This window comes from Aethalodelphis obliquidens, unplaced genomic scaffold (assembly GCF_003676395.1).
Source record: "Aethalodelphis obliquidens isolate GAN/ISIS:26980383/991018 unplaced genomic scaffold, ASM367639v1 scaffold7, whole genome shotgun sequence".
NCBI classification, from domain to species: Eukaryota; Metazoa; Chordata; class Mammalia; order Artiodactyla; family Delphinidae; genus Aethalodelphis; species Aethalodelphis obliquidens.
This window is the reverse complement of record NW_020837951.1, coordinates 30,552,125-30,567,384: the sequence shown is the minus strand read 5'-3', so window position 1 is coordinate 30,567,384 and position 15,260 is coordinate 30,552,125. Positions and strand designations below refer to the sequence as shown.

At 38.0% G+C, this 15,260-nt stretch overlaps 1 protein-coding gene across 2 annotated transcripts in view; it reads left to right on the top strand.

Moving 5' to 3' along the window:
- Positions 1-15,260, top strand: part of PLPPR1 (phospholipid phosphatase related 1) — a 264,328-nt gene that overhangs the window by 231,043 nt on the left and 18,025 nt on the right. For both annotated transcript variants that reach the window (XM_027105354.1, XM_027105355.1), the window contains exon 4: positions 837-969. In XM_027105354.1, coding sequence (XP_026961155.1) covers positions 837-969 — 133 coding nt within the window. The remainder of the gene's footprint in view (positions 1-836; positions 970-15,260) is intronic.

The following is a 15,260-nucleotide window of genomic DNA, read 5'->3' as shown; positions in this document are numbered from 1 at the left end:
GTGCTATAAGCATAATGAAGAAATATAAGATATGGTCCCTGTCATCAGGAAGCTTACAATGTACACAAAGGCATTATGATTTAAATGGTAATATACACGTATTAGTTCAAGATAACAAGAGGTGCCAATCATAAAGGTGTGACAGTCAACCAGTTCAGAGTAGGAGAATATTGATCAGGCAAATGTGTTCAAATAAAGATGGTAGTATTGCCACGTAATGAAGTAATATCGCGATGGGTGCGTATAATGCCCTACTGGGCTGTCCCAGTCATTCCGCATCATTGCAATGCACACATTCAGTTAAAAATATTCAAGGGCTTCCCTGGTGGCGCAGTGGTTGAGAGTCCGCCTGCCGATGCAGGGGACACGGGTTCGTGCCCCGGTCCGGGAAGATCCCACATGCCGCGGAGCGGCTGGGCCCGTGAGCCATGGCCGCTGAGCTTGCGCGTCTGGAGCCTGTGCTCCTCAAAGAGAGAGGCCACAACAGTGAGAGGCCCATGTACCGCAAAAAAAAAAAAAAAAAAAAAAATTCAAATCCAGCCTGAGTGAGCCCTATCATAGATTCTATTATTCAATTTATTATTTCAAATTAGGTTTCATATGACTTTAGAATTTAATATTATAGCCTGAAATCTATCTGAAATTATCAATTATTGCTTTCTCTAATTCTTTTGAAGAGTTAACTGCAAATTACTATTTAACCCTCCATCCCTCCAACATGATATCTTCTAATATAATTGTGAAGCCTCAGAAGTTTTGAGTTTTTTCTTAAGCTAGTGGGTCTCTTTTATCAGACAGCTATCGAACTTGACAATTCTTCAACATTCCTTTTCCAGATTTTTATTGGTGAGCTATCCATGTATTTCATAAAGTCAACCAGAGAATCTCTGATTGCCCAGGAGAAAACAATTCTGACCGGAGAATGCTGTTACCTGAATCCCTTACTCCGAAGGATCGTAAGATTCATAGGTGAGTACAAGGGCATGTTGGACTAAGCCCTCGCTTATAGGTAAAACTTACTAAACTTACTGAAGATGAACACACTTGATAAAATAACCTAAGCTATGGAAGCATCAACTTTAAAAGCAAGAGTTGTTTTGGGGATTTTCCAGGAAGTACAGAAATTGAGCCTGATCCTGGTGCCAAGCCAAATTTTTGATCCTTAAAGTGAAGCAATACTTATTAAATTGTTTTACAAATGATTTCAACTTTGATTTTTTCTTCCTACACAATACTTATCTGAGATTCCCTTGGGACATATATTTTAATATTGACTGGATATTGCCATATACCCTTAAGCTGAGTCAGGCAAGGGGGTACAGCATCAGGGGACACCAGTAAAATGAACTAGAAATAATCAACTTTCCTGACAGAACTTTCCTACCCAGTAACTTTGTTATGCAGGGAACTTTAAAAAGTATGGAAAATCTAATCCATCAGGTCTTAAAAAGAATGCCTTTCCAAAGTTGGAAAACAAATAGTTTTATTAGTGTTCACGATGAGGAATAATTAAGACGTTTTCTATAACCCTCCTTCTAGGACTTTTATAAAAATCCTGAGGGTATATGGATAATGATTATAAATATGGGAATGAATGTGTATGTGAGTAAAGGTAGGAATATAGATCTCTCAGAGTTCCTACACGGTGAGTACTCAGTAACTATTAGTGTTCTAATGAGATCCTGCAAATACCTACTGGTCAGGTGTTCATGGGAGCCAGGATAAAACTCTGAAAGTATCAACATGGTGCTAAAACAAGCCATGATACCATTTAGAACATATGGAACTGACAACTGAGAAAGTGAGGGCCAGAACACAGCTCCTTTGGTTATCCTTAATCCTTTTCTTCCTGTTATAGAAAAGGGTTGAATTTCCTCAAGTCATGAGCAAATGATCATATCAAAATCAAATACGCAGTAACTTCATGCACCCCTATGTTCACAGCAGCACTATTTACAATAGCCAAGACATGAAAACAACCTATATGTTCATTAACAGATGAACGGATAAAGATGTGGTACATATACACAATGGAATATTACTCAGCCATTAAAAAGAATGAAATAATGCCATTTGCAGCAACATGGATGGACCTAGAGATTATCCTACTAAGCCAGAAAGAGAAAGACAAATACCATATGATATCACATATAAATGAAATCTAAAATATGACACAAATGAACATATCTATGAAACAAAAACAGACTTACAGACATAGAGGACAGACTCATGGTTGTGGGGTGGGGGGCGGAGGGAAGGACTGGGAGTTTGGGGTTAGCAGATGCAAACTAGTGTATATAGGATGGATAAACAACAAGGTCCTACTGTGTAGCGCGGGGAACTGTATTCAATATCCTGTGATAAACCGTAATGGAAAAGAATACGAAAAGAATATATATGTATAACTGGACCACTTTGCTGTACAGCAGAAATTAAACACAACATTGTAAATCAACTATACTTCAATAAAAATTTAAAAAAAATATGCAGTAACTTCTAACATTAGCATGGGAGTTAGGGAAGTAGTAGAGTGGGAAGGCTAGGAAAACCTAAGTTAAAAGAAGTAACCCTTAACATTAAAATAGTCTTCAGCATTTACTGATGGTATTTGCAGAACGACCTGTGGGCGTCTGCAGTCGGCTCATTGGGTATACCCTCATCCATATGATGTCACCTCTATCTAGTTTACTCATTCCAAACAATGGTGCCTTTCAAAGACATCCAGAGTTTGGTCACCTGCTACCAGAGTGGCTTCAAGGAAGACAAGAGGAGAGGCGAGAATATTTATTATACAGAACACTGGACTAGACACTTTATAATTTCATTTGATCCACCCAACACCCTATAAGGTAGGTTATAGTTCTAACTGTGCAGATGAAGAATATGATATAAAATGGGATAAAGTAACTGTTCCCAAGGACTGTGAGTGTGTGGGTAAGGCTAATAATGCCTGTATTAGGGATCTTCTAAGCATGAAAAATACTATGATAAAGTGCCTGACACCCAGTTTTCAATAGATGATGGTAATTATTAACTTTTAAGTTTTCATTCCGTGATTTTGCTTTCCGTGGTTTCAGTTACTCACAGTCAACCAAAAATATTAAATGAAAAATTACAGAAATAAACAATTCATAAGTTTTAAATCATGCTCCATTCTGAGTATGATGAAATCTTGTGCCATCCTGCTCTGTCGTGAATTATCCCTTTGTCCAAATTATCTCACCCATCGGTCACTTAGAGGCCGTCTGGTTATCAAATCAACTGTCATGATATGGCAGAGCTTATGTTCAAGTAATCCTTAGTTTACGTAATAATGGCCCCTAAGCACAAGAGTAGTGATGCTGGCAATTTGGATATGCCAGAGAGAAGCCGTAAAGCACTTTCTTTAAGTGAAAAGGTAAAAGTTCTCAGTAAGGAAAGAAAAAAATCACATGCTGAGGTTGAACAGTAAGAACAAATCTTCTGTTTGTGAAATTGTAAAGAAGAAAAAAGTAATACATGCTAGTTCTGCTGTCACACCTCAAACTGCAAAAATTACAGCCACAGCCATGGTAAGTGCTTAGTTAAGATAGAAAAGGCATTAAATTTGTACAATAAGGTATTTCGAGAGAGAGAGATTACATTCACCTTTAATTACAGTACATTGTTATAATTGTTCTATTTTGTTATTAGTTATTGTTGTTAATATCTTACTGTACTTAATTTATAAATTAAACCTTATTATAGGTATATATGTATTAGAAAAACATAGTATATGTAGGATTTAGTATGATCCACCGTTTCAGGCATCTACTGGGGGCGGGTCTTGGACCATACCCCCGTGGATAAGGGGGGACTACTGTAATTTATGATCCCTTGGAGAGCAGGGACTATATCTTTTTCACTTTGTATCAACAGCATATTGCAAAATGCCTGGCACATAGTAGGTTTTCCATAATTTTTTTGGAGGAGTAAAGAGCAAAAACTAAACTCTGTTAAATCATAGATTTGCCTAAAATTGCTTCCAAAAATGCTGATTCTTAAATATTCATTTGCCTCCTGTTTAATTAACTTTATTACCTCTCTTCAGCTTAGTTCTAAAAGATTAGGGTGCATAAATAAGGCAATTTCTAAGAGAAAGTCAAAAGTCTATTCTGACTTTTCATATAGGAGAATTGAAGATGGGGGGAGGGGTCTATCTTGAGATGGGTAACTTAGTATGTGTGGATTAAATTTTTCCATAAGAGAAAAAAACATATTACTTGAAGTAAAGATCCTTTATATGGAGATGTCTCCTTTGAAAAACTTAAAGTAAAATAAGGTAATAAAATGCATTAGAAACGTTATTGTAAAGGTCTTAACAGTCTTTTTATTCTAGCCCAGTAGCCACCAAAATACACACCATGCAGTTGGCATTAGAAAATAACAACTGTTTCAGCTAACTATTCTAATGAAGCTGAAATGGCATGACTTTGCTCTTGCAGTTTATGTAATTATTCTAGAACCCATTATCAACAGTGTTACCCAACAAATACAATCAGCTTCGCATTGCAAAAATAGTCAGTGGACTAGCAAAATATTTTTTAAAAAAATAATGCTTTATGCTGTCAAGGATGAGAAAAAACTTGGGATTCTAGTACAATTCTAGTGAGACTAAGTTGATATATCCTTTCTGCACAGCAATTTGACAATATATTTCAGTAGCCTTAAAATAAGCCTCCTTTTTAACCCAAAATCCTACTTCAAATAATCTTTCCTAAGGAAACGATCAGAAATGTAAATTAATTTTTATGGACTAAAATTATTTTGTCATAACATAAATGAGAAATATCAATAATATAATTTTTACAAATAATGCTAACCATAAGGTACAATCTCAGAAAATGGTATTCTTTAAGAATTTTTAATGAAAGGGGAAATATTCATGTTATAACACTATGTGGAAAAAGTCAAGACACTAGGAACCTATGATAATTTCTAAATAAAAAGAATGCAACATGATACATATGTGTGTATATGTATCTGAACATGTATTTGTGTGTGTATGTATTTGTGTGTGTGTACATGTATCCCATAGAAAAGAGACTGAAGAAATGTAGAAGTTAACTGTTGTTATTCCTGAATTGTACGTTAATGGGTGAATAATTTTATTTTTTGCTTTTTATTCTATAATTTCCAATTTTTTAAATCATAAATATGTATAATTTTAAAATCAGTAAAAGAGCTAGACATTTTGGGAGGAGTGGCAAAAATAGAGGCTATCCCAAAGGATGGCCAAGTCCTTTAACACAGTGTTTGGCGTCGAAAGCAGAGCTGAAAGTGGCACCTTGGCTCTCGAATTCCCTGTCTTCTCTAGGCTGTGTGGCAGGGACTTGAACAGATAGCCCCTCACCCCACCCCACAGAGTCAAAGTAAATTTTAACTGAGAAAATGGCAATAGCCAAGTCAAAGGGAAAACATGCAAATTAAACCATCTCTTCCTGTAGACAAATGCTAATTGTGTTGACCTTCACAGAGAGGATTGAATTCCTCTGATTCACAAATCCAACAATAAATTTTTTCCCCAAGGTTCTCATCATTATAAGGAGGATGAAATAGACTCACAGACATAGAAAACAAACTTATGGCTACCAAAGGGGAAAGGGCAAGGGGGATAAATTAGGAGTTTGGGATTAACAGATACACACCACTACATATAAAATAAGCAACAAGGATTTACTGTATAGCACAGGGAACTGTATTCAACAACTTGTTATTACAATAACCTATAATGGAAAAGAATCTGAAAAATATATATATATAAAACTGAATCACTTTGCTGTATACCTGAAACTAACACAATATTATAAATCAACTATACTTCCAAAAATAAACAAACAAACAAAAAGAGAATGCCTGGTCTCCCAGGCTTTAGCTATAAACCCTCATAGTTAACTTCTGTAACCATTTCTAAACTGTTGTATAATTTCTCACACTGTGTTACATGATGTGGGAAGGGAGGAAAGAAATTGCCTGAAGTAACAAATTTTACCAACGTTTTATCAAAACAAATGTGGTCAAGTTAGTGACACATATTTAAGGCTTCTCCCTTTCCTCATTTTTCCCTCTCCATTCCTTCCCTTCCTACATCAGTTCCTTTGGTATGCATTAAATTGAACAACAACCATACACAGACTTAAGTTCTCAAAAGAGATAAACCTGTACATTCTCTTTTCAGCAACAAAGACAAAATAAGGAAGTCATATTTAAATTCTTTTCATTCACAAATATACTTGAGTAATCATATTCTTGTAAATATTAACTTTTTAATTTAATACTGAAAGCATGAATAAAAAGCATTAGAATTCCATGAGGGTTTTTGGTTTGTTTGCCGTCTTGAATAACTTCCTTTTGAGTTAAAGAAAAAACTGATCCAGATATACCAAGATTAGATTGTCTTTTGGCACCTAAAATAGCCTGTCATCCAGAAACTGCTTATTATGGGCTTTTCATTTGGGATCACACAGTTGCTCCATTATTACTTCCAATAAAAATTTAATTAAATACCAAGCAAGTCTTAGGCCATTTAGGTCAGGTCTAAGGATTAGGTAGCACTGGACAGAATAGAAAGTACCATGGTAAACGTTAATTCATGTAACGCTAATTGCCATAAATTGTGATCTAAATGAAGCATGAATATTTTAAACGCAGCCTCAAAGGTCACAGTGTTTTATGGTTGTAAGAATTCATACCCTGAGACAAGCTCAGCCTTTTCAAGAACTAGAAAATCCTTCTCAATTTTGAAAGTCATTTAGATGTACTTTATCTGAAAGGAGACTCCATTTGATTCAGTCAGTCCATTTCTACTTGCATTCAGCATTTATAATTATAAATGGGGGGGGGACTGATCGTATTTTCAACCTTCAACAAGTAATTTTTTGGGCATGTACCATATGCAAAACACTGATTAAGGTGTTGAGGACATATTACTGAACCAAACAGAGATTTATTTGCTCTTATTGAATTTATATTCTAGTGGGGGAAGCCAGGCATTAAACTAAAAATCATAAATCATATGTAAATCATAGTGTTTGTGAGAAGGTAAGTGTTATGGGGGGAAATAATGTAGAAAAAGGAAGTAGGGGGGTTGTGGAGGCAGATATGCAATTTTAAATGGGAAGGGAAAGGCTGCCCTACAATGAGAATTGTCTAGAGTTGGCAGTGACTTCATAGCAGGACAGTGACCATCCCAGGAAACTGGGCGCCCAGGGAACTAGGCCAGCTCCCTGTGCTGACTGTGGAAGTTAACCTTGGCTGCATAGTCTAAAAATCAGTTGCAGTGCCCAGGCACCCGACTTTAGTTCCGAGTCCAGAGGCTGGACATTAAAGGAGAAATGTCAAAAGCAAGGCAGGGCATGGGCCTATAAGTTGATGGAGATATTTCTGGAACTCAGCAACAAGAACCAGATTTGAAGCCTAGGTAAATAGATGAGGAGGAGAAAGCCAGGATGGATCTTAGGGGATAAAGGGAACCTCAGTTTCTGGACCCCATGAGCAGCCAAGCCACCAGACTTTGAGACGGAGATGTTTGGTGCTTCCCACTAGGGACCAGGAGTGGCTCTGGATGCAGGGAGGGGAGGCATGCCGAGGCTGGGAGCCTTGGCTGACTTCAAAGGCACAACCAGGGGTCAAGCTCTGCTCAGGTCTCAAGAAGCTGTGATGAGGCTGCTCTTGGTTGCTCTGCTCAGTGCAGAGAACAAGTCTGCTCCTCTTTGAATGTCATCCTCACTGAACCAGAGCATTACAGACCCAAACAAGACTCCTGGCCCAGAACTCTGTAAGTTACTCTAATTGTCAAGAGGAAAGTTATTTAGTCATGAAACTCAAGTGACCCTTTTCTGAGGGCCCTTCCCAGCACCAGTGTTTAGAGGCTGGACTCAAATAAAAGGTCTAACTGAGCTGCTTAGGACTAACTATAAGGACAAGTAAAGACTGATGCTTAAGGACTAACTAAAAGGACTAAAGATTGCTGCTTTCTCTAGCACTTTTCACATTAACCAGTGCAAATTCACGGCATTTCAGTGAACTTACTTGCTGTAAAGCCGTTTCTCTACCTCAGCACTATTGACATCTTGGGCCAGTTAATTCTTTTCTGTATGGAGGAGGGGACATCCTACATTGTAGGGTGTAGGATGCATAGTAGCATTCCTGACCTTTACGTACCAGATGCCAGTAACACCCCCTCCTCCATTAGTAACAACCAAAAATGTCTCCAAACATTGCAAAATGTCCCCTGGGGACAGGATCACCCTCCGTCGAAATCCACTGCTGTGAAGGTTTAAAAAAGTACTTTAGGGCTTCCCTGGTGGCGCAGTGGTTGAGAGTCCGCCTGCCGATGCAGGGGACACGGGTTTGTGCCCCGGTCCGGGAAGATCCCACATGCCGCGGAGGGGCTGGGCCCGTGAGCCATGGCCGCTGAGCCTGCGCGTCCGGAGCCTGTGCTTCGCAACGGGAGAGGCCACAACAGTGAGAGGCCCGCGTACCGCAAAAAAAAAAACTCTTCCTCTTCCCTTACCACGATGCGTAGTTATAGTAATGACACAGTGTTCTTTAAACACCATTGTATTGTGAAAAAGGTGCTTTATTAATACAAAAGATGAATAACACACAGAGTTGAATATATGTTTGAGGTTGTTAGAATTATAGGGTTCTTATCCCTTTCCTCTGTTTTCAAAATAATTTTATAATCAACTTATTTGAATTACTGAGGATATCCACATCCCTCAGTTATAAAAATGAGTCCCTAATATCTACATAGATCTCACAATTTACAAAATGTTTTTTACAACTATTTCCTACGATTTGCGTTAATAACCCAGTGATTTAGGTCTATTTAAAACCTCTTTTACAGATAAAGTAACTGAGGTTCAGATTGATTTTAATAAAATCTGTTCTTCAGATTAAAACCATGACATCCAGACAATAGACTGCTGTCAGCCTTTGGTGTTTCTGTGACATACACAGGAAAGACAGACCCAAGAATCTTGTTCTGTGAACCCTTGAAATTAACTATCCAAGGAACTGATGTATTTAGTTCTGTCAGAAACTTCCTTTTGAAGCACAATATTTGATGTTTGTAGATCAATTTGCACTGATGGTGTTTGTATTATACTAGAAACAAAGTCAGATTCATTGCTAAATTGATAAGAAAAGTGCCTCATTCAATGATGACATATCTTAGGTATTCTACCATCTTCTTGTTGGAAAATTATTGGCTAAAATATTGAGGAATTCTTGTTCTGTTGTGACAAGGCAAACATTTCATCGGGAGCATGTTCTAAATCCTTGCCTCTTCTCAGTGCGTGGGTGAGAACTAAAGTGCTTTTTTTCATGGCCTGACACCTACCCATATATTTTCTTAAGTACATGAAAATACAAGCTTAGAGGGTTGTGAATAAGAGTTTGGATTTAGAGCCATAACTATTTAGTGTCTAATCCCAGCTCTTCTACTTACTAGCTGTGTGAACTAGGTCAAGTTAATTGACCTCTCTGTGCCTCAACTTCCTCATCTGTGAAATGGAGATAATGGTGTCTACCTCAAAGAGTTGTGGTGAGAAGTAAATGAACTAATATTTCAAAGCATTTAGAATAATACCTAGTACATACTAAACACAGTGTATTGGCTACATTATTATCATCATTACCTAGTATCCATGGCGATCTTATTTAGACATCTCATCAGCTCAGTACACTTTGCTAGGAAATGGGATGAACATGGTAACTGCAGATAAAATGTCTTCACTAGGAAACTTCTAGTTTGAATAAAACATGTTATGGAGGAAACATTTCACCATGTCTTCTTTTTCTAAAGAAATGGTTGTTTCCTGAAGGAAGGCTCTTCACAGCTGAATTGAGAGCACATTTGCAACAGCACAATTACTTTCTCCACTGAGATTTCCCACTAGGGAACTTGATGTGGCAAAAAGAAAAGCAAAAAGGAACTGTATTCATTTCTTTGTATCTTCTATTCCATTTGCAATGGTGCTTGGATCAAAGGTGTGACTAGAATTAAGACCTGGTGATTGAATCAGAATGTACTTTGAGGAAAGTGAACATAAGAATTCCTTAGATGTCTCCCCTTCTGCTGTCAAAATGGTGACCACATGCCACTTGCTTGTACTTGTTTGTGTGGGATAAGATCTTCATCAATTTTCCCACTAAAATAAAGGCCAGGAATTGAGTTGAGAGTGTGTTTCCATGTTTTTTGAACATCGTTGTAGAAGAACTACCACAAAAGATTCACAAAGCTGATTAACTTCTGAAAATGAGAAAACATTCAACCGTACTTAATCTCACACAACACAGTTCTTGAATTCTCTTTCACTGCACTGTTTTGCTAACATAGACAGGAGAGCAGTCCTTTTTCAGAAATGTTTGATAAGAGGTTGAGAACATATGCTGAGGAAGGAGTAAGATTCCCCTCCCCTTTTCAGAGAGTACTATTGCCAACCTAACCCAGATAACTTGTTTTTATGTCTTTTCCACTATCCTTTTTTTTTTTTAATTCTATGTGTTAGTTTCTCCACATGAAAAATATGTAGGAGCCATGCTTTCATGTACCCATGTGTTAATATTTAAACTGACAACCATTGCAACTTCTCGGAATCAAAAACGGGGCAATTTGTCCCAAAGATGTGCATGTCTATGTAAAACTGTACCCAGGTGCGTCATGATTTCCAATTTCTTGTCCTTCACAAATGTCTACAGTAAGAAGTCTTTCCTGTATATATAGCATAGATCTTCAGACTCCAAATTAAGGTTCTTTTCTCATTCTTGCTGCATTGAAAATGGAGAGTGCTTTGATTTCCGAATTATGATTTACAAGTTTTCTGACTCCTGAGACACTTATAAAGCCCCAGTTTTCAATTATCCTCTGTTTGCTAAGGCACCTAGCACTCTGCAGGATATTGTGACACTTATTAAAAAGAAAAATGGTCTCTACATCACACATGCCAAGTGGTTTCATGTCAAACCCATGTTCAACAGAATCAGGGATGTGAGACACCAACATGAGTTAGAAAATTTGGACAAGTTCCTATGCTCTTTTACCCTCTTCTCCTGTCAATCTTCTCTGAAGTTTCTTCAGCAATTGATTCATGATTCCACAAATATTTGTTTGCTATGGACCAGGTTTGATACTAGGTGCTTGGATACAGTGTTGAACAAAAATAGATGTGTTCTCTGCTCTTTGGAGCTTGCATATTCTACAATCCTAATGGGAGAGATGGACATTACTGAATAATCACACATATAAATTTCCTACTGAGATAAGAGGTACAAAAAAGAAGCATAACGGTACAATACCAGCTTAAAATAGGAGTATTTTTTCCTACGCACCTATGGTCAATTAATCTACAACAAAGGAGGCAAGAATATACAATGGAGAAAAGACAGTCTCTTCAATAAGTGATGCTGGGAAAACTGGACAGCTACATGTAAAAGAATGAAATTAGAACACTCCCTAACACCATACACAAAAATAAACTCAAAATGGATTAAAGACCTAAATGTAAGACCAGATACTATAAAACTCCTACAGGAAAACATAGGCAGAACACTCTTTGACATAAATTACAACAATATCTTTTTGGATCTGTGTCCTAGAGTAATGGAAATAAAAACAAAAATAAACAAATGGGACCTAATTAAACTTCAAAGCTTTTGCACAGCAAAGGAAATCATAAACAAAACGAAGACAACCTAGAGAATGGGAGAAAATATTTGCAAATGATATGACCAACAAGAGATTAATCTCCAAAATATACAAAGAGCTCATACAGCTCAATATCAAAACAAACAAACAACCCAGTCAAAAAAATGGGCAGAGGGTTTCCCTTGTGGCACAGTGGTTAAGAATCCACCTGCCAATGCAGGGGACATGGGTTTGAGCCCTGGTCCGGGAAGATCCCACATGCAGCAGAGCAACTAAGCCTGTGTGCCACAACTACTGAGCCTGCACTCTAGAGCCTGCGAGCCACAACTACTGAGCCCACGTGCCACAACTACTGAAACCCATGCACCTAGAGCCCGTGATCCACAACAAGAGAAGCCACTGTAATGAGAAGCCTGTGCACTGCAACAAAGAGCAGCCCCCGCTCACCGCAACTAGAGAAAGCCCGCACCCAGCAACAAAGACCAAACGTGGCCAAAAATAAATAAATTAAAAAAAAAAATTGGCAGAGTAATGCTACACCTAGAGGGGTGGGATAGGGAGGGTGGGAGGGAGATGCAAGAGGAAGGAGATATGGGGATATACGTATATGTATAGCTGATTCACTTTGTTATAAAGCAGAAAGTAACACACCATTGTAAAGCAATTATACTCCAATAAAGATGTTAATAAAATATAAAAAATTTTAAAAATGGGCAGAAGATATGTATAACTGTATCACTTTGCTGTATACCTGAAACTAACACAATATTGTAAATCAACTATACTCCAATATAAAATAAAAATTAAAAAATGGGCAGAAGATCTAAGAAGATATACAGATGGCCAACAGGCACATAAAAAGATGCTCAACTGCTCATTATTAGAGAAATGCAAATCAAAACTACAATGAGGTGTCACCGCACACCGGTCAGAATGGCCATCATCAAAAAATCTACAAACAATAAATGCTGGAGAGGGTGTGGAGAAAAGGGAACCCTTGCACTGTTGGTGGGAATGTAAATTGATACAGCCACTATGGAGAACAGTATGGAGGTTCCTTAAACTAAAAATAGAACTACCACATGACCTAGGAATCCCACTACTGGGCATATACCCTGAGAAAACCATAATCCAAAAAGAGACATGTACCACAATGTTCACTGCAGCTCTATTTATAGTAGCCAGGACATGGAAGCAACCTAAGTCTCCATCGACAGATGAATGGATAAAGAAGATGTGGCACATATATACAATGGGATACTACTCAGCCATAAAAAGAAACAAAATTGATTTATTTGTAGTGAGGTGGATGGACCTAGAGTCTGTCATACAGAGTGAAGTAAGTCAGAAAGAGGAAAACAAATACTGTATGCTAACACATATATATGGAATCTAAAAAAAAATGGTTCCGGTGAAACTAGAGGCAGGACAGGAATAAAGATGCAGACGTAGAGAATGGACTTGAGGACACAGGGAGGGGGAAGCGTAAGCTGGGACGAAATAAGAGAGTGGCATGGACTTATATATACTACCAAATATAAAATAGCTAGTGGGAAGCAGCTGCATAGGACAGGGAGATCAGCTCGGTGCTTTGTGACCACCTAGAGGGGTGGGATAGGGAGGGTAGGAGGGGGGAGACACAAGAGGGAGGGAATATGGGGATATATATATATATACATAGAGCTGATTCACTTTGTTATACAGCAGGAAGTAACACAACATTGTAAAGCAATCATACGCCAATAAAGATGTTAAAAAAAAAAAAACTACAATGAGGTATCACCTCACACTGGTCAGAATGGCCATCATCAAAAAGTCTACACATAATAAATGCTGGAGAGGGTGTGGAGAAAAGGGAACTCTCCTATGCTATTTGTGGGAATGTAAATTGGTGCAGCCACTACGGAGAACAGTGTGGAGGTTCCTTAAAAAACTAAAAATAGAACTACCATATGACCCAGCAATCCCACTACTGGGCATATACCCTGAGAAAACCATAATTTGAAAAGATACACGCACCCCAATGTTCATAGCAGTACTATTTACAGTAACAAAGATATGGCAGCAACCTAAATGTCCATCAATAGATGAATGGATAAAGAAGATGTGGTATATTTATACAATGGAATATTACTCAGCTGTAAAAAAGAATGCTATAATGCCATTTGCAGCAACATGGATAGATCTAGAGACTATCATACTGAGTAAGCCAGACAGAGAAAGAAAAATATCATATGATATTGCTTATATGTAGAATCTAAAAAACAAAAATGATGCAATGAACTTATTTACAAAACAGAAATAGACCCACAGAGATAGAAAACAAATTTATGGTTACCAAAGGGGAAGTGGCGAGATAAATCAGGAGTCTGGGATTAACATATACATACTACTAATATATAAAATAGATAACCAACAAGGACCTACTATATAGCACAGGGAACTAGCCTCAATATTTTGTAATAACCTATAAGGGAAAAGAATTTGAAAATGTATATATGTGTAACTGAATCACTTTGCTGTAAACCTAGAACTAACACACTGTAAATCAACTATACTTCAATAAAAAACAAAAACTTTATAAACTCAAAAGTGCTCTATATATATAGCAGTTATGAATTTGAGTCTATATCTCAAATATGCAAACATATCGTTTCTTTTATTTTTACTGAGATGCAATTCACATACCACAAAATTCACCCTTTTAAAGTGGTCAGTTTGGTGGTTTTTAGTACATTCACAAAGTTGAGCAACCATCATTCTTCTGTTTAAGTCCAGAAAATTTCTTCATCCCCCCAAAAAAATCCGATGCCCATTAGCAGTCACTCACTATTTTCCCTTCTCCCCAGACCCTGATGTCCACTATTCTACTTTCTATCTGTGGATTTGCCTACTTTAGACATTCCAGATAAATTGACCATACAATGTAAAAAAATAAAAACAAAACAGGAGTATTTTTTTTCCCCAAGACCCCATGTGATGTGTGATTATTTCTCCCTCTTCAGTCTTAAGTGGGGCAAGATCTATACACACTCAGTTTTCCTCAACAGAAGTTCTTGGCCCACTCTTCAGAGCCTAAGCTTAAGAGCAGGTTGGTGTGCACAGGGCTAAGTCCAGTCCCAAAGCAGCAGGCTTCCTACTGGAGTGCCTCAGCTCCAGTGAACTGGCATCTCCTCATACCGCCACTGCCATGACAGTGCGGTGCATGCAAAGCTATGGCGCCCAGCATGCGTGTCTGTTCCTCTCAGGAGCAAGACACCAGCGCCGGTGCCCCTGCCACTTCCTGCCTAGTTGTTGTCCCAGTGTGTCTCTAAATACATTTAGAAGAGTAAGGGGGGAGAGGAGACAGTCCCAGGCAAATTCAAAGAGCAGAACTCATCCAGTGGAGTGACAGCATCCCTATTTTCTGAGCAGTCTAAATCCTGGATCTCTGATTCAGGGGGCAGACAGGAGAGAAAGGAAATCTCCCTAGGTTTTCTCCCATGATCTTTGTCTTCAGAGGAGAAGCTCAGGTTTTCCATGAGGTAAAACTGTGTGTGTGTGTGTGTGTGTGTGTGTGTGTGTGTGTGTGTGTGTGTGTGTGTGTGTG